The following is a 26,858-nucleotide window of genomic DNA, read 5'->3' as shown; positions in this document are numbered from 1 at the left end:
CATAAGTTGACTTGATACATAAGTTGACTTGATACATAAGTTGACTTGATACATAAGTTGTAGCTTATATATAAGTTGCAGCTGATACATAAGTTGTAGATGTATCAGAAGTAGTAAGTTAATACATAAGTTGTAGATATATCAGAAGCAGTAAGTTGATACATAAGTTGTAGCTGATACATAAGTTGTAGCTGATACATAAGTTAAGTTGATACATAAGTTGCAGCTGATACATAAGTTGCACCTGATACATAAGTTGTAGCTGATAAATAAGTTGCAGCTGATACATAAGTTGTAGCTGATACATAAGTTGCAGCTGATATATAAGTTGACTTGATACATAAGTTGCAGCTGATACATAAGTTGACTTGATACATAAGTTGTAGCTGATACATAAGGTGTAGCTGATATATAAGTTGCAGTTGATACATAAGTTGTAGATGTATCAGAAGCAGTAAGTTGATACATAAGTTGTAGCTGAAACATAAGTTGACTTGATACATAAGTTGCAGTTGATACATAAGTTGTAGCTGATACATAAGTTGCAGTTGATACATAAGTTGCAGCTGATACACAAGTTGACTTGATACATATGTATCAGCTACAACTTATGTATCAAGTCAACTTATGTATCAACTTACTGCTTCTAATACATCTACAACTTAGTATCAGCTATTCTCATGTATCAAACTCGAATATAAGATGAAAGTTTATGTAGCATATTCTCATGTATCAAACTTTACTGCTTAAAGTTTATGTATCATATTATCATGTATCAAACTTGTAGCTCAAAAATTCTAAGAATTCATCCATAAATGGTTTCTTCAACACATAAAACTCAACTCTGTGTCCATCAAACACCGGCTAACACAGTGTCTACAGTTTCTGCACATCTCAATTTACTATACTTCATAACCTGTTGTTCTGCTCTTTTCCTCAAATTGGGTGTTCAAAAATGTCCGACTTCAAGAAAACTACAAACCCACTTCGTTCTTCAAATTCATATAATTTCCTTTATGGTAATTCCTTAAATAAGCTCGGACAAAATTGTAGCAGCAACAATGGTGGAGAAGCATTGAGTGTCCATTTGCTTCAGAACCAACTAGTTATTTCTGACAATAAAGAGAATGTTGCACCTGAAAAATCCAATCTTTGTGATAAAGAAAATGTTTTATCAATTGATTGGACTAGTAAGGCTAAGAACAACGAGTTTTCATCAGCCGCGAGAATAGGGGTTGATATGAAAGACTCTGTGTTGAGGCCATCTTCGCTTCAGAGGTTTACAAAAACATGAACCAGATTCCAAAATTGATGATGAAATGGAGGTTGAAGACGATAGAGAGAGGTGATATGCATTTTTTTAGAGAGAGAACAGAGAGAGAGTAGTGTTGTTGATGGGTTAGGTTTAGGTTTATTTGGGTATGATATATTATTGATGGGTCGGATACTAAATTGATTGGGTCGAATCTAATATTATTTGATTCGGATGAAAAAATAAGAGGGGAAATAAGTTGGCCACTAAGAAACCGACACGTGGCACTCTATTATACTCAAGGGCATATTTGGCCCAAATTATAACGGTAAGGGTATAATTGGCCCTAAAGTATAACGAAGGGCATGGATGAACTATTTTTCGAAGTTCAGGGGTAATTTTGGCCCTTTTCCGATAAAATAATTCTATTATTCTACTACAACTCATGTTATTATGCAAAAGATATTGAATATCCTCAAAAAGTGTAAATGTTGAGATCTTGGGGATAACACTAGTCAATTAATTAGTAGTCCTCTACCTAAAGTCAAAATTTTGTCAGCCTATCAAATTTTACTTATTAAAAGAGACATTCTTGGTTTATTATTGGCCAAGTTGGAAATGTAGTATAAAATTATTGAAGGAATCTCAATCACTGTTCCAATTCACTCTATATGTTGTCACTTGTCTATCTGTGTATAATGGGTCCATGGTCGAACTTTTTTGGCTCTTTCCCTTTCAGGCTTCAACCCAACCCTCTGGATCTTTACCCTTCCAAGAATCCATAACCCCTTTTCCCATTTCAAGAATCATTACTTGTTTCTTCACTTTAATTTATTGTTTTCTTTCTCCTTCACTGTTTATTCCCAACATTGTACTGTGAGGAAGAGGCTTACTTCTTGTTCAAAACAAAGTTTGTATCTTTTTGCTTTTGGGTACCTCTGAAAGTGCTTGATTTGAGGTAAAGAGCTGATTTCGATTTATGGGTCAGTGAATTTTAATGTTTACTCAAGTGAGTCAGATTAGTTTTGAGCAGTTATGGGGAATTTGTGGTAAAAGAACAGATTTTTACATTTAAACTTTCAATTTCTTGTGTTTTTGATTGTGGAATCTGAATTTGCTACTCACTAGAGGAAATGGTTTGATTATGATATCTGGGGTTTTGAATTTGAATGGCTGAAGGTTGTTCATGGGGGATTCTTGAATGGCTGAAGGTTGTTCATGGGGGATTCTTGAATTAGTCAGTGTTAACTAGTACTTTGTTGTATTTGTGCTGGTGGGAGTTAGCAGGTATCCCGCGAAATAGTTGAGGTGTGTGCAAGCTGGTTTAAACACCAATGTCATTTAAAAAGGTACTTTGATGTAAGTGGAGAAGGGTAGAGGGGAGGACTGTTATTTCCGAGTTTCGAATAGGAGAGGAGTAAGTGGAGAAGGGTAGAGGGCGGAATCATTATCCGTGAGTCTTGGAGGCTAACTACTGAGGTAGGGGAAGATGAAAAGAGGCATAGGTGAAGAGAAAGTTATGGAGCCTATGTTTCCAAGGCTTCATGTTAATGATACAGAAAAAGGAGGTCCAAGAGCACCTCCAAGGAACAAGATGGCTCTTTATGAACAGCTTAGTATCCCTTCCCAACATTACAACCCTGGTGATTTGCCTCTTAACAGTAGTAACAGTGCAAATTTGGTCCCTCTTCACTCAAGCCAGGTAAACCAAATTCAAATAACTGTATTTTACTTCATAGTAAATATATTCCAAATTTTGCCAATAGATACATTCACTCAAGTCAGGACCTTTTGCTTGAATTTCCATTTTTCTGTATTGGTCACTGTGATGTCGGGGCTAGCTTGTGGCTAATTTTGCCTCCGTTTGGATTTGTCCATTTGAGTAGGGCTTCTTACATTGGATTTTTTCTTCTTTACCAAGAATTACAACTACTGCCCAAAATCTTCACTTAAATGCTCCAGGAGGAGGATATTCAACTATGTCATGTGTTCCCTTTTCTTATAGGTCTTTTTATCCAAGTTTGATGCTTAATCCATATGAAATAAGTCGTTTCCACATTCTCCCTTTCTTTTTCCTTTTGGTACTCCATGTGGTTGGTTTCTTGATGTTGATCCCACTTGTGTGAATATACTGGGTATGTTATTGTTGTTGTTGTCAATAGCAAGTTTTGTATTTGTTTAAATTTGTTATATCTGAGTTCAGAAAATTGTGTAGGAGAATGAACACGAAAGGGGTGCTTTTTCCTCAAGACAACTTCCTGCATTAAGACATCCAGTTAAGAAGCCACATGGCCGTAGTTCTGGTTCAAATACTCCATTGCGGGAAGTTAAGTCTAAAAAGCAAACAGAAAAGGAAGATTTTAGAGTTCCCACTTTTGGGAACTCCAAGGAGCGTGCAGTAAGCACAGAGGACTATTCTAAAGGTACCTCAGATTCTTTATCTATGGATAAGCGAGAAGGTACTTTGAAGCAGACTGATCAACTCTTGCATTTCAATCCAAGAGAGAATCTTGTTAACACCTTTGGTGAATCACATAAGACCAATACAGTACAGTTGGAATTCAGATCTGATTCTCAAGTTGATTGCACCGTCTTTTCTGGATTTGTCATAGATGTTGATAATGGTAATCTTCTTTCCATTTGAATGACTTATCATCAGAAGAGCGAATAAATTTATAACCTTATTAATGATACAGACTCCCAGGAAAATAAGACATGCAAATCATCACAAACAGGAGAAATGGACCACAGTGATGAACTATCAGAGACTTCCATGGTCGAGTATGTATCTGAAATGGACATTTCTCCTGATGATGTTGTTAGAATAATTGGACAAAAACATTTCTGGAAAGCAAGACGAGCTATTGCCAAGTAAGTCTGGTTTCTTGGCCGTAGCTTTGATTGATTGTTTGAGCTTGACATCTGCATTTTCTTATCACATTGTGCAAACATGAGCCATATCATTATCTTTGGCTGATGGTTTCTGGGGATGTCATAAATTGGTTTTGTTTTGAACCTGACTTTTTCTTGCCGATGATGCACTTTAAAGTGCATCAGATCATGGCTTGTACAGTGAAAGTAAAAAATTGTCGCTTTTGTGTCTCCTCATGGCTTTGTTTTTATTAAAATGAAGGATGTGTTCCTCAAATATTTCTGCAGCCAATTAGCACCGATATGTACTTGTTAGTGTATGTTACCTTATTTTCTGAATACATGTGTATAGTATAACCATTCATAACCTACAATTGTATTTACAAATTATTTCAATGATGCCTATGATGTATTTGTGATCTAGTCAGTTCTACATGAAAGTACATCCAACTGCACTTTCTTGTATGTCAGGAACTTTGTTAATCAATGTGCCTTGAAGATCTTTTCATGACGTGGCTTAGTCTTTAACATTTGAAGCACGTTGAATGACACGTGACTTACTTGGATGATTGTCAAAATCATTTGTGAACTTTGCCATTTGATATGGAAAGAGAGAACTTGTAATAACATGCTAACTAGCATTTACTAGCATTCTGTAGTGTACTTTATCTTCTCTTTAGCGCTGATATGCTTTGTAGGAAGGTTATATATAACAACATTGTATTGCTAACTCTGCTTTCTGTTTGCTTGAGTTTATTTTTGTGAGTTTTAGCAATCTAGAGTTGACTTGTTATTGCAATTCAATGTGATTGTGAGAGCTTTCAATTTTTTTAAGCACCAAGGACAATGACTCTTTAGAGTGGTACAGTACTTATATATAATTTATATTCTTCTTCTAAAAATGGTAACAGTCATGATATTCTTGGAGTATATGTTCCTGTACTGAGTTAAGGTGGTGTGATGACTTTTATGTGTTGGGATTCTTTGTTCCTGTTCCTGCAATTAACTAACGAATTCTTCTAGACAAATTATGTGTGAATAGTAGGATTTGAGGTATGGCATAAAGGAGGTTGGACCTCTTAGTGCAGTCTGATGGTTCTCACAGTGTAGGTCATGTGTGTAAGCGTCCATTAAGGATTATTTTCAGCACTTATTCACATTCATTAATGCATGTTGGGGCCCATGTAAGAGATGTGTTGTAGTTTCATGTGATTAGTTTGACTCACGCTGACTTATCTCTTGGGCCTTCTTTTGCTGGTTTTCCTGGGTTGTAGACAATTGTTGGGTGAGTTTAGAGTGTAGCATGCGGATCTTCTTTTCCCTGACCTCAAAACTCAGATTTGTTGTGTACCTGGGAATCACGCAACAAATTGTTATGTAGAAGAAAAATGTCGTACCATTGGCGTTGACTGCCTTCTATGTTTTCTATCTTCATTGATGGAAGAGAAAAACAGTAAAAAATTGTTGTGTCGTAGAGCAAGAAACTAACTGTGTCTTTAAGAATATTAACAACTACAACTCAATCCAAGCTGTTTGTCTCGGCTTTATGAATGCTCACTATCCATTTCGTTGCATCTTAATCCGTTTCATTTCCAATATTCAATATTACAGGTCCTTAGGGAAAAAAAATGAAGAACGAGACTGGCCCCTACTCCCCCCCTCCCCACATTTGAGTCATAGGCGTTGACTGCCTTCTATGTTTTCTATCTTCATTGATGGAAGAGAAAAACAGTAAAAAATTGTTATTTGTGTCGTAGAGCAATAAACTAACTCTGTCTTTAAGCATATTAACAACTATAACTCAATCCAAGTTGTTTGTCTCGGCTTTGTGAATTCTCACTGTCCATTTCATTGCATCTTAATCCGTTTCATTTCCAATATTCAATATTACAGGTCCTTAGAAAGAAAAATGAAGAAGGAGACTAGCCTCTACTCCCCCCCCCCCCCCCCCCCACATTTGACTCATAGTGGAGACTCTGTTACCCACCAGTCATTTAACTATAGGTTGCCTATTTGCTCTTAGAGATGCTTTTCTTCAAGCATCATGATGGAACTCTGACCGGTCTTTGCATGAGCTTACATAATCATTTGCACATCTCGCGTGATCATTTCTTGAGTTCTTGTTGTTATCTGTAGGTTAACTTGGTGGTTCTCTTTCTTCCAGCTGATTTTCAACCGTACATTAGTCTTTTATTACTTCTATTCTGTATTGATATTTCGGATGGATGAAGTTAAACAGCTAATCTTTTTCTATATGTTATCTGTTATCTTGATTCTGTCCTTATTGTCCTGGTACAGCCAGCAGAGAACGCTTGCAGTTCAAGTATTTGAGCTGCATCGACTACTCAAGGTAAGGCAGCTGTAAAGGCTGAATTGCATCTTGTATCAGCACTGAAATTTGGCATTTTGCTCAAATTTTTCTGGTTGTTGCTCAATAGGTCCAGAAACTGATAGCTGGTTCGTCAAATGTGAATCTCGAAAATAATGCTTATTTAGGCAAACCTATAAAGAGGTTGTCTGCTAAAAGAATTTCTTTGGAGCATAGTGTCAAAGCACCTGAAAATGATTTGCGGACCAAGAATGATTCGGAGAAGCCTAAATCTCGGATGGAATGCAATACTGAAAATGACGTAGGAAAGACATCTCTTTCTTCTGTACAAAATGGTAGCCAACCTTCTAGCTGCAGACCACTTTCAGAAAAACAACTACCAACACCCGTAAAATATGATTCCTTTACTAGTCCTTGGTGCTTCAATCAACCTCTGGGGAATCAATGGTTGATACCCGTGATGTCTCCTTCTGAAGGACTCGTATACAAGCCACACCCTGGACTTGCAGTCATAAGTCCAGTATATGGAGGTTGTGGACCCCCGTGGTCGACTCCAGTGACGGGAAACTTTTTAGCTCCAGCATATGGACTTCCCTTTGGGCCTCCGACTGGTCATGGCTACTTTCGTCCCTTTGGCATGCCAGTTATGAATCCAGCAACCCCATCTCCAGCTCAATATCAACCAAACCAGGTTGCTGCAACGCATTCTCAAGGCCAATTATCGCGAGGGAGAGCTAGTTTTAACATTCAACACCAGAACTCAATTAATGTTGGGAGTGAGAATGATGGAACCGTGCCAGAGGATGTGAGATTGTATCCCTCTAGAGATTCTGAGTTGCAGGCCAGTACTGCAAGTAGTCCTAGTGAAAGAGCTCTTGCAGTAGACGTGGGCAACTCCACGAAAGGAAGAAATGCATTTCATCTCTTCCCAACTTCTCCAGCTGTTGACAATCCCGTTCTTAGGCCTCAGCCTCATTTTCCTGAACGCCCTGCCCGAGCAATCAAAGTTATACCTCACAATGCCAGGTCAGCTACAGAATCTGCTGCTCGGATTTTTCAGTCCATACAAGAAGAGAGAAAACAGTATTGATTCAGATTTCTTTCATCTATAGGTAGTTCTTACTGGATTGTGAACGTGACCATGTACTTCATCTAAGATGATTTTTTTGGTCTATTTGTTGTTACCTCTTTGACTGTACTGTTGTAATTGGATTTCTAACTCAGTTGGTGGAGCTACTTTGTAGATAACATACCTGAAGATTACCTCATACCACTTTTTGTTTCACCCATCTTTAAAGGGAGAGGGTGGCTAATTTTTGATGTTATAATTCTGAACTCATTACATGTTTGGGTGATTTGTTCTTCATTAGTTCCTTGGTCTTGATATATTTGGGAAGAATGACAAACTACCCTTACCTTGTTACACTTTTTTTTTTGGTTTAACTATCTGATATCCGAAATTCACTGGTTCATTGATCTGAGTCCACACCGCGCAGGCTACTAAGGGCCATAAAGTGTTAGTTCTCTAAGACAATTTGGTGATCTTCCGATTAGATCACCAGGAGTCAGAATAGTATCAGCTAGTGTAGACAATCATATGCCAAAATAGTACTTACTACTGGATAACTGAAGAATTGAGTGACATCTATTTTATATAATTGGGAAATGCCTATGACATGATTCATAAGATCAAAGTACAGGAATATTTCTGCATTGTAGGTGTATGGTATATGAATTAGTGGCCTGGTATTGATACAACATTGATCACTTTCCTAACTTGCACCGATACACTGCTCTTCTCTACTTCAATTTAGCTGTGAAATTCACAAATGAATACTGAGTGGAAGCTGGGGAGAACGAATATCAGTTGTGTTGATGAAAAATCACTTTTGGAAGCTGCCAAATTGATAGTTTTGGTGACTTGAAAAAAAGTCATCTGCAGCCGTTGATGTGGACGTGAACCCGGATTGGCCAAGTTTGGTTCCTTGACCCATGGCTCTACCCATGTAAAAAGTGGTTGGCCCTTTTTCTTTCACATCTGACCCATCGGTCAATCCACCCATGATGCCTACATCTGCAAGGTTGACCTTTGTGGCTGCAGGGGAAACAATAAGTAACTATTGCCGGAGTTCTACTCTAAACCTAAGCATACTATGTATAGTCGTAGAGAAACTTACGTGCAGCAATATTCAGATCAATGAGTCCACGGCTCAATGAATCAGCCCATATTCCGGAGCTGACTTGAAAATTATCCTTCTTCGGTGTGGGCTTTGCTTCGAGAGGAGATTTGTCTGATTTGGTAGGAGTCTGCTGATTCCCACCACTGGTGGCACTTTCATTGGGTACTGATATAGGATCAGCAGGAGAAACAAATGCAGCAAAAGGATCAGAACTATCAAAGTTATTTAGTGGAACTGCAGCAAATGGATCGACCGTAGTAGTATTTATCTGGACTGGTTTAGAAGAGCTGACGTCGGGTTGAACAACAGGATCTGGTGCAGCAAAAAAATCTATTGTTGAAGAAGCTAAAGGTGAAGAGGAAGGCTGGGAAGCAAACAGATCTACACTCATCTGCAGAAAAGAACAGATGGTCAATTTATAACTTACTAACTAAAAAGTAAAATTGCAAAGAAGCATGAACGGGAGACCGAGTGGTTACCCCCACCTTAGAATCTGGTTTCACCGATACAAAATTGGTGTCAGCAAATATATCAACCTCCGATGGATGACTAGTGACAGATGAATTATCAGCTGGAACAGGTGTTGGTGCATCCAAGAGGTCACCAATCAAATTTTGCCCAAATAGATCTACTTGGCCAGAGTTTCCTGTAGAAGGCTCTGCTTGACAGTGAAAGAATAGTTAATTGCAAAGAAACAACTGCACCACAATCCTGAACTAGCTATAGAATGAATTGCATGGAATAGGTTCCAGATGAATTAATTATCAGCAAGAATCTTTTTAAAAATATTTTGCATAACAGAAGCCCCACCCGCACCCGCACCCCCACCCCCACCCCCAAAAAGAAAAAAGGGAATGAAGTCCTTAAGCTTAGGAATTGCCCCATCCGAATTCATGGAAGGTTGTTGAAAACAAATTTTCAAGATCCTTAGGCTTTCTTTCCATTTTTCAGTAAGTCAAGTCCTTAAGCTTATACTGGCAGTCAAAAGAACAAAAACAATCAATCAGAGACTGGTCGACTAAAGAAAGACATAATTGCGGAACCCCTAATCACACAAGCAACAGGCTGACTACATGAACAAATACAAAAAGATGAGGGTGGGGGCAGAAGAGGGTATAAACATAAAAAATATAAAAAAAACTATGTTTCCGTCTCAAACTAAAAATTAAAGACTTGGACAAGGAAATTTGATGCTGTGACTTGAGCATTAAAATATTATCTTAAAGCTACTTCATAAAGCATAAAAGAAGAGACATGAAATCATGAGAACTGACCACAATAAGGATTTCACTCTATTTATTTTTCAATTCTTTGATTTGTTTTCAGATGTCCTTTTTTTTGTTTGCTCCCACGAAGTTGGAGAACTGACTTATTTTCCTTTATGTCACAAGTCATTTCCTTGGAAAAAAGAAAATAAGTTCCAGCAACACCCAAAGTTTTAAAACCTCCATGTCTTACTTTCTGAATTGCAAAGTTGAGAAAATATGGCTAATTTCAAAAAAAGACACATATTTTCTCAACTGTGCAATTCAGAAATTCCTGTCAACAGCACCCCACCCCCGCGTGTTTGGAACATCCAAAGTATTTGACTCACCTCCTCAACCAGATAAAAAATTTATTTAAAGATGAACGTCTTCTCTATGAAACAAAAAGGAAAGCAGGACAATCAAACCTTGTATTTCGCTTTCATAACCAATTAACAGCTTTAGCATCTTGCGGTCCAGCCAACATCTTTTTTTTCCTTTTTTTTTAAGGCATCACAAAACCAATATCTTTTTACAATCCTCGTAAAGAACCTAAGCTTTTGTGAGGCCAAAGAAAATTCTTTCACTTCCGCTCATGAGACCTCTATCTTTCAGCACAAACCACCCAGTCTGAAAAACTGACACTTCGCCTTTGTGTGCAAAACTTAAGTGACACCTTTTAATGCAAAACGCTATGCGGACTTGGAATTGAGGGCCTTCTGGAAAACATAAAGTAGACTAGCATTGCAAATGTTTAAGATTGATATAAAGATACTTACTAGTACTTGAAGACCCTCGAGGATCAAAATCATCAAAATCTTCCTCATATTTACTTGAAGATGCAGCTACGCTCTGTGAAGGACTAGAACTAGCTTTATCAGGTATACCTACTCTCTTTGCTGTCTTTGATCCACTAGCTGAAACAGTGGCTTGCACCTTGCTGCAAAATATTCTCAAATTCAAGAAAAGGGAGATATATTGAGGTTAAAATGCAACAATAGGAACCGTCGCGTGTGATGACAGCCATTTAAACTTTAGTCGATTTGAATGCTAAATCTAACAGCGATATATAGAAAAGAAAAATAAAGTTCGAACAGGTACATATAAGCTGTCTAAACATGTGGGAGGGAGAACTAAACAACAATTGAGGCCCGAAAAAATGCATGGAGCAGACTATGCAGACACCTATTCAGAAAATTGAAGACCCAATTGAGAAGAGAATTAATGTAGAAAAAGAGACAAGTTTCTATCTTTCAAAATAACTAATACAACTCTTTATTCCACTTACCTTTTCTCCTCTCTTTTGTCTCTTCTCACATCACTCTCTCTCTCTCTCTCTATGCTTTCTTATACTTCTTAGTCAATAGAAACTAGACAACAGCACACTCTATTTTCTCTAGTCTACACTCTACATCACTCTCTTCAGACACAGCAGCCTACAAACCCATTAACCTGCATATAGCAATCCTAAAGGTGGTCAAGAAAGCTACAGGACTTGGAACATGAACAATCCAAATGTAGTTGGCTATTTATGGAAGACTTTAGCAGTTCTTGTCAATTATAATCACCTTCCTGATTATAGAGCAAAAGATAACCAAAACAACAAAAAGTAATTTATAAACCATGCTATGTGGACTCAGGTATGAGTAACTGAGGGATATGTTAAGTTTCTAAGAAGGTTTTAGCGCATTTGTATGGTCCATAGATAGTGCTCATAACCATGTCGTACTCATCTAACATGGGCCCAGTTGAAGCAATTGAAGAACCTAAATTTAAACTTGCTTCTTCCAGTAATCTAGAATAGCGAAAAACAATTTGGAGTGGAAAGTTCTGCGGTGGGGATGAAATGAGAAAGAAGGAAAAACGGTAACAAAAGATCCCCAGTCTCAAGCATGTTGGCCCTTTTATTTACTGATCAGATATATGAAAGAAAAAAAACTTATTGACCCTTTTTCTAGGCATAAATATCTCTTCGTCTTCTGCATAAGATTCAAAACAACTGGCAATTGGATGGTTATGCATGAGTACATTACAAGCCGTTAGCAACTATAAGGAAAGCAATAGTTAAAAAACCATACCACAAACCCCAAATATGAATCACACGAGTTTCTCAACCAACAGTACATGGATAAGAATCAAAGAGTACAATAAAATAGAAAGGATAAAGTGAAGCATAGTGCATAAGAAAAAATCATACAGACCTGCCATGATGAGATGACCCCTTTTTTGATTTAAAAGTACTTCGGTCAACCTTATCTTCACCATACCGATCCTTTACCTTATAACTATCCTTAAACGAATCGCCATCATTTTTATGTTCAAAACCTCCGTAGCGATCACCACTCTGAAAGTTGCCGCTGCTACTAAAAGAGGCAGAGCTTGACTTAAATGTTACCCCGGAAGATGACAGTCCAAAGTACCTAAAAGGAGGCAGTTCCATCATGATCATGCAACCATGCAACTAGTTACGAGGTAATCTTAAGTAATCTAAAGTAAAGTCAAACACTAAAGCATTTCCTTACTTGTCGCGATTTGCAGAAGCTTTATCTCTAACCTCTTGTATCTTTTCCTTGTTATTCAGTAGTGCCACAATGTTTTCTGCTTTTTTCCTCACATTGATTCCCATATCTTTCCCATTGGGTTCAACATACTCGAAACTTGTGAGAGACTTGAGTAGCAAAAGGAAACAGGAAAACATGTAAATACACGACGAGGAGGCTAAAGAACAAACCGTTTTTAGTATATGACTATGAAACAACTGTCACTTCTGGCACTGGCAAAGAAATTTAACATAATGACACAAAAATACGTACTGAGATCTGATAGGTATGTTCTACGATCTCATCAACTGCGCGTTCAGATCCATGTGCCACCAAATACTCTATAACAGCCAGCGCCTGGTAACAAAATTATTTCACAACTATTAGACCTTAGATAGATTCAAGAAAGATAATGTATAGAAAGGAAACTAAATGTAAACTAAATTGACCACCAGAAGCTTGACATTTTAATTTTTTCAACTATTTTCTACTGCTTCTTAATTTTGCATACACTACAAAAAATTGATACCATAAAAAGGTATAGCACACACCTTATAGACATAACGCCAGTTCTTTCCTGTTTCAGGCAATCTTGTCCACAAGGCATTCATAACCATCTGACACTCAGAGCTGCAGAATGCACCAGTAATCGACAGGTCAACAAACTTTACCTTTATGATGAGAACAAATACCAAAATCCATAAGAATTAGCAATTTTATCGATGAGTTCGTACAATTTTTTTGTGGCCTGAGCTATATCAGCCAATGCAGTACCATGGGGGCCCCAAGGTTCGTCATCCGTAGCATCCAATACCTATTCATGTAATTAATTTACATTTTAATCAGATCATGAAGGGGAAAGGAGACAAAGAGCATAGGATGAAAATCCATTATTTTTAAATGTGAAAAAATAGAAAGCAATATGCCTCAATTGCCTTAGGATTGTACTATGGTAACTTTAACTTCAAGATTTATTACCTAACAACCCATAGAAGAAAGAAGAAGAAGAAGAAGAAGAAGAAAAAGGAAATCCAGAAGTAGAACTGGCATAGGAAGAGGAATTCATATAGAAAATGAAGTAGGAGTCATTTTAAAGAGAAACAAATTTTGTTTGCTAAACTTTATCTTCAGTGACCCAACACATTGTTGCTTATTCCGTTGTTCTTTTATGCTTTCTTTGCTATTATTTTTCCTCCCTCTATCAGGTTACAGAGAAATGAAAGCGAGGATATCCTTAAAGCTTTAAAATGCAAGGCTAGGTTCTCAGCAGTATAGTGACTCTAGAAGGCAACACAAAAAGCAAAAGAATTACCTGGCTAGAGAAATCTTTTTTGCACTCCCATAATTCAATTCTTAAACCCTGAGGGGCATGTCATATAAATCACGCTAAATTATAACTCGAACAAAGGAATCATGTAGCTATTGTTTTTCCTTTTTTCTTTTAAAGTTTGGACAAATAAGGTGATTATGATGACAAAAATCATCAAGAAGTCCAAAAGATTACATGTGCAGCAAAAGCCAGGTGTAACAAAAACTAAAAGCAAGTCCAATTACAAAGAAAAGAGAAGGTCTTCGGGCTAGGCACCTAAGAGCAAACTCAAAAGGGAAGAGCGTGGTCTTGGGTTTAGTCTAAAAATCCACAAGCAAATCAATGTTCGGCAGCGGAAAATCATTCTTAAAAATCAAAAGCCCTATGATGAGCTAGGTCAGGCAAGGTATTCAGTAGGTCCTCAACTACAGAATGGAATCCCAGCTCGTCTAGATCAACATTAAAATACAGAGGGTTGAGCACCATGAGGTCTCAGGTTCAATTCTCAGCAAACACAAAAAACACTAGGTGATTTCTTCTCAACAAGTTCCCATCCATCTAATAATTATTGCTGGTGGGAGATGGCAGCTATACGGTGGAATTAGTCGAGAAGCGCACAAGTTGGCCCGGACACCATGATTATCAAAAAAAATAAGTACAGAGCACAGAAACTAAAATGTCCTTGGATCATGGGGTCGATTCCCATTAAACCCAACAAAGTTGTCCACTCAATTGATGCAAGTTGTGTCATATCCACAGAAATGACCATCAATTCCTAACTCATGCAGTTTCCTGATCAAGATGACAGACAAACATGCTTGAAGATGTTGATGATCCATGCTAACGTGAGTGAAAGATACTATACTTCACAGTGCATGTGAGAAAGAGGTTGTTGATAAATACCACAACATATTAAGTATAAAGCTGTTGATCAAGCAGGAAACTGAAAGCACCCCAAAACTTGAGTCAAAAGCAGTTCAGACAAACAATCTTCTTAACTTGAGCCGATTAGAGGGAAAAAAAAATTTGAATTTTTCCTTCCTTTTCCCCTTTTCCGGTCTTTTTTCTTTTGAAACCAGAAGGGGAGCCTTAGAACAACGTAAGGTTGTCCCCTTTTGACCTATATATCATGAGTTCGAGCCATAGAATCAGCTAATGATGCTTATGTGAACAAATGTACGTCATGCACCTGGCTTCCCTTTTTCTTTCGTCTCTAACGAGACATGCCACCTTTTTTAGTAGTACCGGTGCATGGATACTTACCCGACTCCCACTTGTGGAATTACACCTGGTAAAATCTTGGAATGATTTCTGAATATCTTGATTATGCACCTGATGTGTAATCTACAACTATGTTGCTCGCACTCTCCAAAATTGTTACCGCACCCGTATTGGATTCTCCAAAATGCCCTACTTTCGAAGTATCCAATACGCACCGGTGGACATTTTTGAAGAGTCCAAACAACATAGTAATCTACAATACTAGACTACAACAATACAAGCTATAAAAAAAACCTGAAAGCTAACAATAAAATTCTAAGCTTTTTACCTTCTGCTCGATCTCAGGAACCTTCAACACTTTCAAATTTACCTCCCTCTTTCTGCAAAACAAAATACAAGATTTACAAAAAAAAACGAAAAAAAAAACTGATAGAAAAGGAAAAATCTGCAAAATTATTCACCAAAATGAAATTAAAAACACGATAAATTAAGAGGGTAAAAGCAAAAAAGGGCTTACATTTCGCGAACCGTTTGATCGAAGACCTTCATGAAATCCATTGTTCGATCTGCAAATTATCAAAATTCAATTAAAAATTTGAGCTTGAATTCGTAAATATATGTAATCGCATCTGAATTTTTTTAAAAAAAATTGATTTTTTTGAATTATTTTTGGTAATTATAATGAAAGAAATACCTGCTACCGATGAGATCTCTAGAAATCTTATAGGGCTAAAACGGAGATGATGAAGAAGAAGAAGTTCCTTATGATTATCGCGTCCTTTTTTTTTCTTTTTTTTTGTTCTTTTATATTCCTTTTGTGGGTAAATTCTTTTAATATTTATTCATACCAAGAGCTCGTTGGGTGATGTGTGAGTTAACGCATGCTAATGGCAAGGGGTTGGGTAACGTCAATAATAATAATAATAATAACATATCTAGTTGATCTGTGTTTAAAAGTTGGTTTGGTTTAATTTTAAAATTTATCAATTTGACTTATTAATTATCGATTTGTAAACATGTTAAACCATTATAGAATTATTAAGATACTAGTTTATCAGTTATTGATTTATCGATTATTGATCGTTATATATTCGGTTATCGGTTATAAAAAAAATAATTCAAAATTATTTAGAAATAAGGTGGCAAACCAAATGAAACATGCACATTAGTTTGACATATTGCATATTGTTCAAAAGTTAACACTGTCACATTTTAAAATAATTGAGTATTTGAAACAGTCAGAAATAAAAGTATGAAATTATATATTTAATGGTATAAATATAATTATTTAATTTATCATCGGGTTATGGTTAATCTGTTAAGAAAAAAAACTAAAATTGTTAAAAAACGATAACAATAATTAAAAAAAATTAAACCTTTTTCAAAATTATTAAATCAATAAACCATTATTAATAAATTAATAACTTTTTTACGGTTCAAATTATCAATTTTAATTTATTTTTGAACAATCCTAATATTTAGTGTATTTTACAAGTAATATTTGAGAAGGGGTACAGTTGACCGATGATAGCAATAATAATAATGTTTCTAATATATTTCATATGTGGTGTTTAAGAAAGATGTGATGTTTGAGAAAGATGTTATATGTTTTTATTTTGTAAAAGCATTTATTTTTAATAGATTTTCGGCTCAAATAACACAAATTAAAATCAGCAATAAATAGAAAATATATCAGTGGAGAAAAAAATTGCTGACAAGATGTAGATGAAAGTAGCACTAACAATAAAATAATTAAATAATCAAGATAAGAGTGGTGATTTCTCCATTAAAAATGGTCTTTAAATAGTGAAGAAAAATATAAATTAAGAAGTATAAATTTTGCGATAATCTATATAATCCTTTGATACCCTTCGAATGTTCACGAGTTGATTTAAATCGATTATTGATCAAAATCAAAATCAAATTAATTTAATCAGTTTTAAAATTATTAAAATCAAATCAAATTAAATAAAATATACATTTATTGATTTGGTTGTTATCGGTTTCAGTTTGGTTTGATTCCGTTATTTAGTTATTAACCATATACATAAATAAAAGAAAAGATACATTCAAAAGAGGAAAAAATAATAATTCATTCAAAAAATAAATAAATTATCTTCGTTTCATTTTGGATCTTATAATTCTTATACCAAAATTTTAATTATGTTTATCATACCTTACTATTTTAAATTAGTATGCTGCATTTTTGCATAAAAAATGTTAATAAAAAATAATATATTATATATATGATTATAAAAAAATATGTATATAATTTGTTGGTTTGATTTAGTTTTTTTTTTTGGAACAAAATCAAAACTAAATCAACTATTATTGATTTTTTAAAATGTAAAACCAAACCAAATAAAAACTCGATTTATTTGATCGATTTGATTTGGTTTTTAGATTTGGATCAAAACACTCCTAAATACCTCTTGCTGCAAAGAATAAACTAAAACATAAGACTCTAAAAAACTTCTATTTATAATGTAGCAATGAATATATATTAACGTGAAACTATAAATCATCTATGAATGTGCTATAACGGATGGGATTATTCCTCCGCCCTCTTTTAATAAGAGATTTTGATTTAAAACTCGCTTATACGATATGAATTTGGATTTAATCAAGCGTACGATCCGACACCATCAAACGAGAAAATAAAATAACTTAAAACTATTAAACTTATTCTTGTGTAAATTTAACCATAAATTATATTTAAATATAAATTAAATTAAATAAAAATACCATAAATATCAAATCCTACTCCAATTTATAATAGAAATTAAGAATAAATCCTATTTGTCTGTGATAGAAATTTAGAGCCCGTTTGGATGAGCTTAAAAAAAATAACTTTTATGTACGAAGTGTTTTTAGAACTTTGAAGTGCTGAAAGTTATTTTTATAAATAAGCAGTTGAGTGTTTGAATAAAAGTGCTTAAATGAGAAAAATGATGTGAATTTTAGGGTTAAAAAAATAAAAAAGGTAGTTTAGAAATTTAGTTAAAATATAAGGGATATAAAAATAATTTCAATAGTCAAAGAAAATGCACTTAAAAAAAAGTTAGAAATCTTAATTTTTCATTTTTTAATTAAAAACATTATGATTTAAAGTTACATCAAACAAACAAATCAACAAACTAAAAAGTTAGTTTTAAGTGGTTCCAACCTAAAGCCCAACTTGCTCTTAATCAACAGCCTTATGATAGGTTACACTCCTTTCGCCTTCTCCACACAAGAAATCTCCAAAATCCCACCTTTTTAATCTCCATTAAAAAAAATAATCAAATTTCTCTAATCATCAATACAAATTTCAAAGTGAAAATCATCGATCGATCGATCAATTCACTCTTCTATACTTCAAAATTTTCCCAGGTTAGTCAATGTATGCTACTTACAATGCAGCGGAAAAGAAGATAAAGATGTTGGATTATGAAAAAAAATTTCATATGAATTCAAGATTCGTATACCCATTTTTTAGATTGATTGTTTTAGTTAGTGGATGTGAAAAAAATCGATTTTTTGTTCTATGGATTGTGTGATTTTGATTATTTTGAAGTTTTTGTTGGACCCAATTGATTTGGGATTGCGGGGGTAGTTGATTGATTGAATTTGTTGAAGATTTTGCTTACCCGGATTTGTAGATTGATTATTTTAGTTAACGAGTGTGAATTTTTCGATTTTTTGTTGCAGGAATTGTATTATTTTGAAGTTTTTTTGGGGACCCAATTGATTCGGGATTGAGGGGTAGTTGATTGATTTAATTTTGAAGATTTTGCTGACTCATGTTTGTAGGTTGATTATTTTAGCTAATGGGTGTGAAATTATCGATTTTTTTGTTGTAGGAGTTGTATAGTTTTGATTATTTTGAAGTTCTTGTTGGACCCAATTGATTCGGGGTTGAGGTGTAGTTGATTGATGGAACTTTGAAGAATTTGCTTACCCATTTTTGTAGATTGATTATTTTAGCTAATGGGAGTGAATTTTTTGACTTTTTGTTGCATGAATTGTCTAATTTTGAAGTTTTTGTTGGAGCCAATTGATTCGGGATTGAGGGGTAATTGATTGATGGAACTTTGAAGATTTTGCTGACCCATATTGCAGATTGATTATTTTAGTTAATGGGCGTGAAACTTTCGATTTTTGTTGCAGGAGTTGTATAATTTTGAAGTTTTTTTTTGGGACCCAATTGATTTGGGATTGAGGGGTAGTTGATTGATTGTTTGGTGGATTGAACTTTGAAGATCTTTGCTGCAACCAATTCCTGTGCAAAATCAAAAATGTTTAAGCGATTACTTGGACAACCCAAACAAGAAACAAATGCTCTAGCAACATTAGACAAGTTAAATGAGGTATGATCCTGTTTAACTGCTTTCTTTGAAATTTCTTCTATAGAATGGAATGAATGTAATGGAATCTATAAAGAGGATTCATATAGCCAATCACGACTAGCTTGGAATTAAGGTCAGTTTGGTAGTCAACTTCTTTTTCTTTTTCGAGACAACTAAATTCATAGTAGGGAGGCATCATAGAGGATTAATATAAGCATCCGAGTTTGTGATCAAAGCCTGGTTGATGAAATATCTTTTTGGGTCAACTGATTCATGGTTGGGATGTAAAGATCCAAACTTTCTGATGGTGAAAAAGAGAGAGAGAAAAAAATCATGGTTGGGAAGCATCATATGGACTAAAAAAAAAGGGCAGCCCGGTGCACTAAAGCTCCCACTATGCGCAGGGTCCGGGGAAGGGCCCGACCACAAGGGTCTATTGTACGCAGCCTTACCTTGCATTTCTGCCAGAGGCTGTTTCCAAGGCATCATATGGACTCTAGGGAATTAAAATTACGGTCTTTCCTTAAAGAGTTTATGCACAGTGTTTTTTGTATCTCCGGTTTCAAGGCAAATATGGCAGAAACTGCCAATACTAATTTGCCACATGAATAACTAATAGCATGTATAATTTGTACCAAGGGGCTTCTCTTTCCTGAACATCTGGGAAGAAAGTTAAAGATTCATCTATTTCTTTTAATCTAACTGGGGAAAAGCTTGTCCATTCTTTTATTGAGAGTGCTCTGATAAATAAGTGCTAGATCTTTTATAATTTTCACATTTTAAATCATATTCAGTTTGTAGACAGGCTAATGCAGTCCCATCATCGTTTCACTTCCCAAAGCTGTAGTACATGAATTTTCTGGTGTTCTATCCCCTGTAAAACTGAACATGAATCTCATCATAATTAAGGATACACAATAGATTTTTAGTCGGAAGCTTTGGGACATTGTCTTAATGCAAATTAAATTTATCATTTGTGTGGTCCATTTGCAATAAATATTGTTTGGTGATATTTTTCATGTTAATCATTTTGCATATGAGGTGAAGCCCATTTTATTGAGTCTCAATAAGACATAGATGTCTTATGGATACTTTTTCAGATGCATTATGTCATACGTGTGCATAAGTCTTTTCCGAAGATCTTCACTTATTCCAAACTTTCTGATGGTGAAAAAGAGAGAGAGAAAAAAATCATGGTTGGGAAGCATCATATGGACTAAAAAAAAAGGGCAGCCCGGTGCACTAAAGCTCCCACTATGCGCAGGGTCCGGGGAAGGGCCCGACCACAAGGGTCTATTGTACGCAGCCTTACCTTGCATTTCTGCCAGAGGCTGTTTCCAAGGCATCATATGGACTCTAGGGAATTAAAATGGCAGAAACTGCCAATACTAATTTGCCACATGAATAACTAATAGCATGTATAATTTGTACCAAGGGGCTTCTCTTTCCTGAACATCTGGGAAGAAAGTTAAAGATTCATCTATTTCTTTTAATCTAACTGGGGAAAAGCTTGTCCATTCTTTTATTGAGAGTGCTCTGATAAATAAGTGCTAGATCTTTTATAATTTTCACATTTTAAATCATATTCAGTTTGTAGACAGGCTAATGCAGTCCCATCATCGTTTCACTTCCCAAAGCTGTAGTACATGAATTTTCTGGTGTTCTATCCCCTGTAAAACTGAACATGAATCTCATCATAATTAAGGATACAAAATAGATTTTTAGTCGGAAGCTTTGGGACATTGTCTTAATGCAAATTAAATTTATCATTTGTGTGGTCCATTTGCAATAAATATTGTTTGGTGATATTTTTCATGTTAATCATTTTGCATATGAGGTGAAGCCCATTTTATTGAGTCTCAATAAGACATAGATGTCTTATGGATACTTTTTCAGATGCATTATGTCATACGTGTGCATAAGTCTTTTCCGAAGATCTTCACTTATTCGTGTTTAGTGTCTGTTCAAGTAATTAATTGTGCTAAAAATTATCAAGTAAGTTCAAAGAACTTCAGTTTGACTTTTGGTTATGCTGTACAGACGCTTGAGATGCTTGAGAAAAAGGAGAAAGTTTTATTGAAGAAGGCTACTGCTGAGGTTGAAAGAGCGAAGGAATTTACTAGAGCAAAAAATAAAAGGGGTATGATGTCCTGAAAATCATTTGTCTGAAGGGGCTAATTTTTCATATGTAGTTCCCTTGGTCAGTATATGTTTACATTAATATTTCTGCAGTTGTATGAGGAGTCCTTATTTTTCTTCATTTACTTTAGTATCACGCACTTAAGAATGGGACTCTCTTGTAGAAGAATCTTTTCTTACTTGTGTGGGTGAACTGTTGGATTGAGATATATTTGTATCATCTCAGGAATCATGTTATATTGTTTAACTTCATATTTTATGTTAGATTATGTAGGTTCTCTATTGTGTACCTGCAAGTTTAACGTTGAAACATCAATCTATCAATACTAAAAAAATCATAGAATAGTTTTATTTGGTAAGTCAATTATATATCTACCGCAGAAAAGGTAAAAAAGAAAAATATTAAAAGGAGTAAATGTTGCTATATTGGTAAACTCAAAAGTCACGGTTGTGAATTTTCTTTAAAAAATAAATCACGGTTGTGAATTGTCATCTCATAGTTACCTTTCTCATTGAGATTTTCGTGTGATTTCTTTTTTGGCAGAGTTGGGTTTTGTGTGTGTGTGTGTTGGCGGGTAGGCGAGGTGGGGGTTGGGTGGTGTGTTCACAAGTCCATAGGTTTATTCTACGAGGTTCTTATTTCAAATATCTGTGGGGAAGAGTGAAAATTCAAAAGAAAATTTTATAATTAATGCTTTTGAGAGCATTTTTCTTCGGTTGTTAATGGGCAATGTAAGATGGAAACAACTTAGGCCTTTGTTTCCTTGTAAATTAGGATGATTGTCTTTGCTTGATTATTGACATGCATAGGCTAGTATACTATTAAATCTTTGAAATACGTGTCTGACTTTTTTTGTGTGTTAAATGCAACGACTAGTTTTTAGATATGTTTCTGCTATTTTCTTGAGATGTCTGGAAAAGCTGATTAGATATTTTAAAACTAGCTTAACATTGAATGTTTTTTCCAACTGGAAACTTTATTATCTACTAACCCTCTCAGTCTTTACCTTATAATAGTATTATTATAACAAATTTCATATAAGAAATCTATATAAGTTAAAAATTTCCTTCTTAACAAATTCACCACGAATGAACATCCTATGGAAAATTGAGTTTCAGCTGAAAACACAAGTGAAATTACTATCAGTTTTTGGGCTTTATTGCTGGTCTATTATTTGGCACTTTGTCCTAGATGCCATAGAAGCTCAGAGATTCTTGCTTTGCAAATTGCAATAGTCTTTAAGTCTTGGCTGATCTGGTTAACATCCGGAAAACTGTTGTATTTTTGCTTTACCATATGATTTTTCCCACATAAAGACCGTAAAAAAAAGATGTTTTGGCTTCTCCTGATAGTGATACAGGAAATTAATTTGGATACAGTAAGCTTGTATCTTTGTGAGTCACACATATATTCCTCGATACTTATACTCCTTCCATTCCATAATACTTGTTCACTTTCTCCTTTACACACCCCTTAATAAATCATAAATAAGAAGTCTATTTTTACCAATTTACCCTCAAATCTTTTTAGTACTGTGTGTCTTATCCATCAATACCAAGATTAATAATGGAGGAACTTTTTTGGAGCTTTACAATATTTATACTTTCAAAAGGAATTAATTTTAAAGGCAAAATGGAAAAAATTTAATTAATTTTATATTGGTTTTGTAAATTGACAAGTAATTTGGGACCAATATTTTTAGTAATATGGACAAGTAATATGGGACGGAGGGAGTAGTAATTTCAGAACATACTAAATGATATTATTAGTTGATGTCTTGTATTAACATTTATATATTTTGACTCATTATGGTTTTGCCATTTTTTCCTTCTTTTCGGCAATGTTTTTGATGAATTGTTTGTTCTATTTTCAGCTGCAATTCAATGTTTGAAAAGGAAAAGGCTCTATGAACAGCAAGTCGAACAGCTTGGAAATTTCCAATTGCGTATCCATGATCAGGTGCTCTTGATTTGCTGCTAGATCTCATAATCTTTGCACATTTTTTGTGTCATATCATCACAATAACCATAGGAATTTTGTTGGATTTGGGTTACAGATGATACTGCTAGAAGGTGCAAAAGCCACAACAGAAACCGTTGATGCTCTGAGAACTGGAGCAGCTGCAATGAAAGCCATGCAGAAGGCAACGTAAGTTGTATATGCACTATGTTGCTGCAGTATCTTTGGCTTTCTATTGTTTAGCATAGCTGCACAGCTTTTATGCTGATTTCCTAGTCCTAGAACACAAAATGTTCAAATGATATATAAGAGGTCTCCAATCCATCTTTGCCCAATACTGGATATCATATCAAAGTATCATATTTCCTTGTAGTCTTCTTTGTGCATTACATTTGAAAGATGCATTCTGTCACAATCGAGTAAGTAGAGAGGCTTGAACCATAATCATAACAGATGGGATGCCTTGTTAATAGCGTGGCTTAATTCTGTAATACGTCTATCTTCCAGTTATTAGTAGTAGAGGTACAATCAAGCTTTCTACACAAAAGCATGATTGCAGTTTCGTGATATCACTCGCATCTACACAGTGTTGTTCTTGCAATTTCGTGATATCACTCGCATCTACACAATGTTGTTCTTTGTCATTATCCAGTTTTTTTCATTGCATCAAGGTCAAACTCAAACATATGCTAGAAATTAAATTCTTCTTGTTATGGTTGGGTGTCTTTTGTTAAATGGAGTTCTCTTGCCTGATATTATCTAGTTTTTCTGTTCAGGAATATTGACGATGTTGACAAAACAATGGATGAAATCAATGAGCAGACTGAGAACATGAAAATGATTCAGGAAGCATTATCTACACCAATTGGTGCAGCTGCTGATTTTGATGAAGTATTTACTTGGACAATTCTTTGTTTTTATAATACCTCCTCTCTGTGTCTGGACAATAATTCGTATCACTTTTTTGCAGGATGAGTTAGAGGCAGAACTTGAAGAACTGGAAGGAGCTGAGTTGGAGGAACAACTCCTTCAGCCTGCTACTACTGCCCCATCTGCACCTATTCATCTGCCTGCTGGTAGGCAACAAATGCGTCCTGCTGCCCAACACAGCAGAACGGAAGAAGATGAACTTGCTGCTTTGCAGGCTGAAATGGCTCTTTGACGAGGTCATTTTCTTGTTCTTTATTTCTTGTGATTACAGCTAAGTATCTGAGACTAGGAACTCATCGTCTGGCTGTTTGACATATATGCTGATTTAGAAAAAGATATTTAGATGCTTTTTTTCATTTGTGATGAACGTGATATACTTCTCTGTAAAAACACTACTAGTGCTATTTTCGTTTGGTCAATTATAAAGAAACATTCTATACTTTTCTAGTTTTCCAATTGTTTGAAGGAAAGAATGTTCCATGTAAAACCCAGCATAATATGAAGTTGTGCATTACAAACATGTTTACAAGTTGTAGGTTAAACAAGATTAAATGGAAAAGTCTAATTCATGTTCCCCACCCCCTCCCCCACCACTTTCACATCCCCTGATTTTCTCTCAGAAGTTAATCAAGTGGTGCCTAGATATGGAATGAGTACCGGCAAAGCCATCAGATACCTTCTCGTTTGCTTGTTATTTAGCTAGTTTGCTTCCTTCCCTCGATTCTTCCTCAAGCCTTAGAAACACTACTAAATGGAAGGGGGAAAAGGAACCTTGACGACCACCTTAAGGGAATGCAGACTAGAAAGAACTGAGTGTGAAGTCTTCCCTTAAATGCTCATCCCTTATTCCTCCGACTTCTTTCTCACTGAATAGAGATTTCATGTTCTTAACATGGACATGTACATCAACAAAGTAATGTAAATGACACCAAACTCAATAATTATTTGATTCGGTTTTTTCCCCAATGGATTTGGTATTCATGATGCAGTTGATATCGTGTTTCAACTGATACGTACTTGTCTGGCCGTCTTGCAAGTTCCTGACTGTTTCATTTGGTGTTTTGCAGTGACAATCACCGAATAAAGAATGCTGTAAAGATCGAATGTACTCTGTGGTGAATGGTTGTTTGAATTCTTGAGATGCTGCAATGCAGCCTTAGTTTACAAGTAACTGTATAGATTAGAGGAGTTGATTTAATATTTTATGTCAAAAGTTGAAATGGGAAGAGTTTTGCTACTTTTACATGAAATTTCATTCTTGAAATTGTACAAAATCTCTCTTCTAGCAACATTAAAGTGCATTTTTTTTGTGATCCAATTTGAAGCTGAAAGTACCTTCCTATAATTCTTTCGGTGGTGCCTGAATTAGTTCACTCACACCTCGATATTTTGCACCTGTTATCTTCCACTAGCACAGGTACCAAGTAACTCGCTTAGCAAGATTTAGGCCGATGAAAAGATATTACATGTGTCATTGTATAAATTGCGATCAACTTCTAATAACTTTTTCGGTAATATTCGAATCAATTTGCTCAAACCTTTCCTTATTCTTGATAGCACAGGAAAGAGAGATTCCGGAATCTCTTGACTTTCTTCTGTCTTCATCACCGCCTCTCCTGACCGAACTCGCCAAAAAAATCACAATAGAAAAAGTTCTTCTTGCCGGGAGAGGGAAGTCCGCCGTCTTGTACTGATCCCCTTCGGCAACTCGGCCGGTGGAAAAGGTTAATCCCTCCTTCTTTCCCCTGCCTCCGGACACCTTAGAATAGATTTGATTGGAAGGAGGGTGAGGAACGAACACAGTGGTTGATCATTTCATTGGGTACCTATTACCCTCCATTAATACAAAGTTTGAGTAACTTGCCTATTATAGTTTAAGCAGATGTAAAGAAATTATCTAGTGCATTTTGAATGGGTCTCTCCTGAAATTATAAAATTATAGTAAATTCAACTTAAACATTTCCACTTATGTTTCTTTTTAGGAAAATAAAAACATAAGTTGCACTTTATTATATTTTACACAATAAATTTATCCAAAATTGCTCTATGCTCAGAGATATGATGTTTCTATTTTAATGAGAGGTTTTTGTGTTGGATTCGAGTATGGATGTGATTTTTTGTTGTTGTTGTTGATACAACGCTTTGATTAATTGGAGTAGCAGCGAAGATTCTATCTATAAAAAAAGATCAACGAGGATACTTAAATTGTTGTCATTAATATTATTCTTTTCGAAAATCATACAATTCACCTTAAAATTTTAAAGAAAACAAGAAGAAGCTAAAAGTCACTTATTGTTTAAAAAAAAGAAGGGCAATTATTTATATAATTATGGTCTTCGTTTTGACCAAGTACTCTTTTCTCTGTCTAATTTTATCTGATTAAACAAGACAAACTTCTCACCAATCCATAAATACTACACATGTCATATACAAAAATCAATGTAGTTCAACATAACTGATGGTGAAAACCTTATCTTCATTCACTATTTGCACCAGATAAATGTATTATTAAATTAAATTGATATGAACATACATTTTTGTAGTAAGAAAAGTTT

At 35.2% G+C, this 26,858-nt stretch overlaps 3 protein-coding genes across 4 annotated transcripts; 2 read left to right on the top strand and 1 right to left on the bottom strand.

Moving 5' to 3' along the window:
* The first annotated feature begins 1,915 nt into the window (after positions 1–1,915).
* On the top strand, positions 1,916–7,815 carry LOC129902965 (protein HEADING DATE 3B-like). The gene is made up of 5 exons (XM_055978427.1): positions 1,916–2,954; positions 3,468–3,876; positions 3,949–4,123; positions 6,422–6,473; positions 6,562–7,815. The coding sequence occupies exons 1-5, from the start codon at positions 2,742–2,744 to the stop codon at positions 7,540–7,542; spliced, it is 1,830 nt and encodes a 609-aa protein (XP_055834402.1). The 5' UTR covers positions 1,916–2,741; the 3' UTR covers positions 7,543–7,815.
* Positions 7,816–8,075: 260 nt separating this feature from the next.
* On the bottom strand, positions 8,076–15,767 carry LOC129902966 (clathrin interactor EPSIN 1-like). 2 transcript variants are annotated; one of them, XM_055978429.1, is made up of 13 exons: positions 15,641–15,767; positions 15,464–15,512; positions 15,275–15,326; positions 13,729–13,776; positions 13,151–13,230; positions 12,968–13,046; positions 12,690–12,773; positions 12,399–12,544; positions 12,078–12,296; positions 10,656–10,816; positions 9,118–9,290; positions 8,630–9,023; positions 8,076–8,547 (listed from the first exon to the last, which is right to left on the bottom strand). In XM_055978429.1, exons 2-13 carry the CDS (start codon positions 15,502–15,504, stop codon positions 8,336–8,338), a joined length of 1,689 nt encoding a protein of 562 aa, XP_055834404.1. In that variant the 5' UTR covers positions 15,505–15,512; positions 15,641–15,767; the 3' UTR covers positions 8,076–8,335. The 2 variants fall into 2 exon arrangements, with proteins under 2 accessions (XP_055834404.1, XP_055834405.1); XM_055978430.1 differs by lacking the exon at positions 13,729–13,776.
* Positions 15,768–18,125: 2,358 nt separating this feature from the next.
* LOC129902689 (vacuolar protein sorting-associated protein 32 homolog 2-like) lies at positions 18,126–25,840 on the top strand. Its single transcript, XM_055978057.1, has 8 exons — positions 18,126–18,318; positions 19,096–19,295; positions 21,315–21,414; positions 23,288–23,373; positions 23,471–23,562; positions 24,150–24,264; positions 24,344–24,539; positions 25,371–25,840. Exons 2-7 carry the CDS (start codon positions 19,224–19,226, stop codon positions 24,533–24,535), a joined length of 657 nt encoding a protein of 218 aa, XP_055834032.1. The 5' UTR covers positions 18,126–18,318; positions 19,096–19,223; the 3' UTR covers positions 24,536–24,539; positions 25,371–25,840.
* Positions 25,841–26,858: the final 1,018 nt, after the last annotated feature.

The sequence above is a fragment of the Solanum dulcamara genome, chromosome 9, assembly GCF_947179165.1.
Source record: "Solanum dulcamara chromosome 9, daSolDulc1.2, whole genome shotgun sequence".
Classification (NCBI taxonomy): Eukaryota; Viridiplantae; Streptophyta; class Magnoliopsida; order Solanales; family Solanaceae; genus Solanum; species Solanum dulcamara.
Note: the sequence above shows the minus strand (reverse complement) of the source record. Positions and strands in the feature narration are given on the sequence as shown.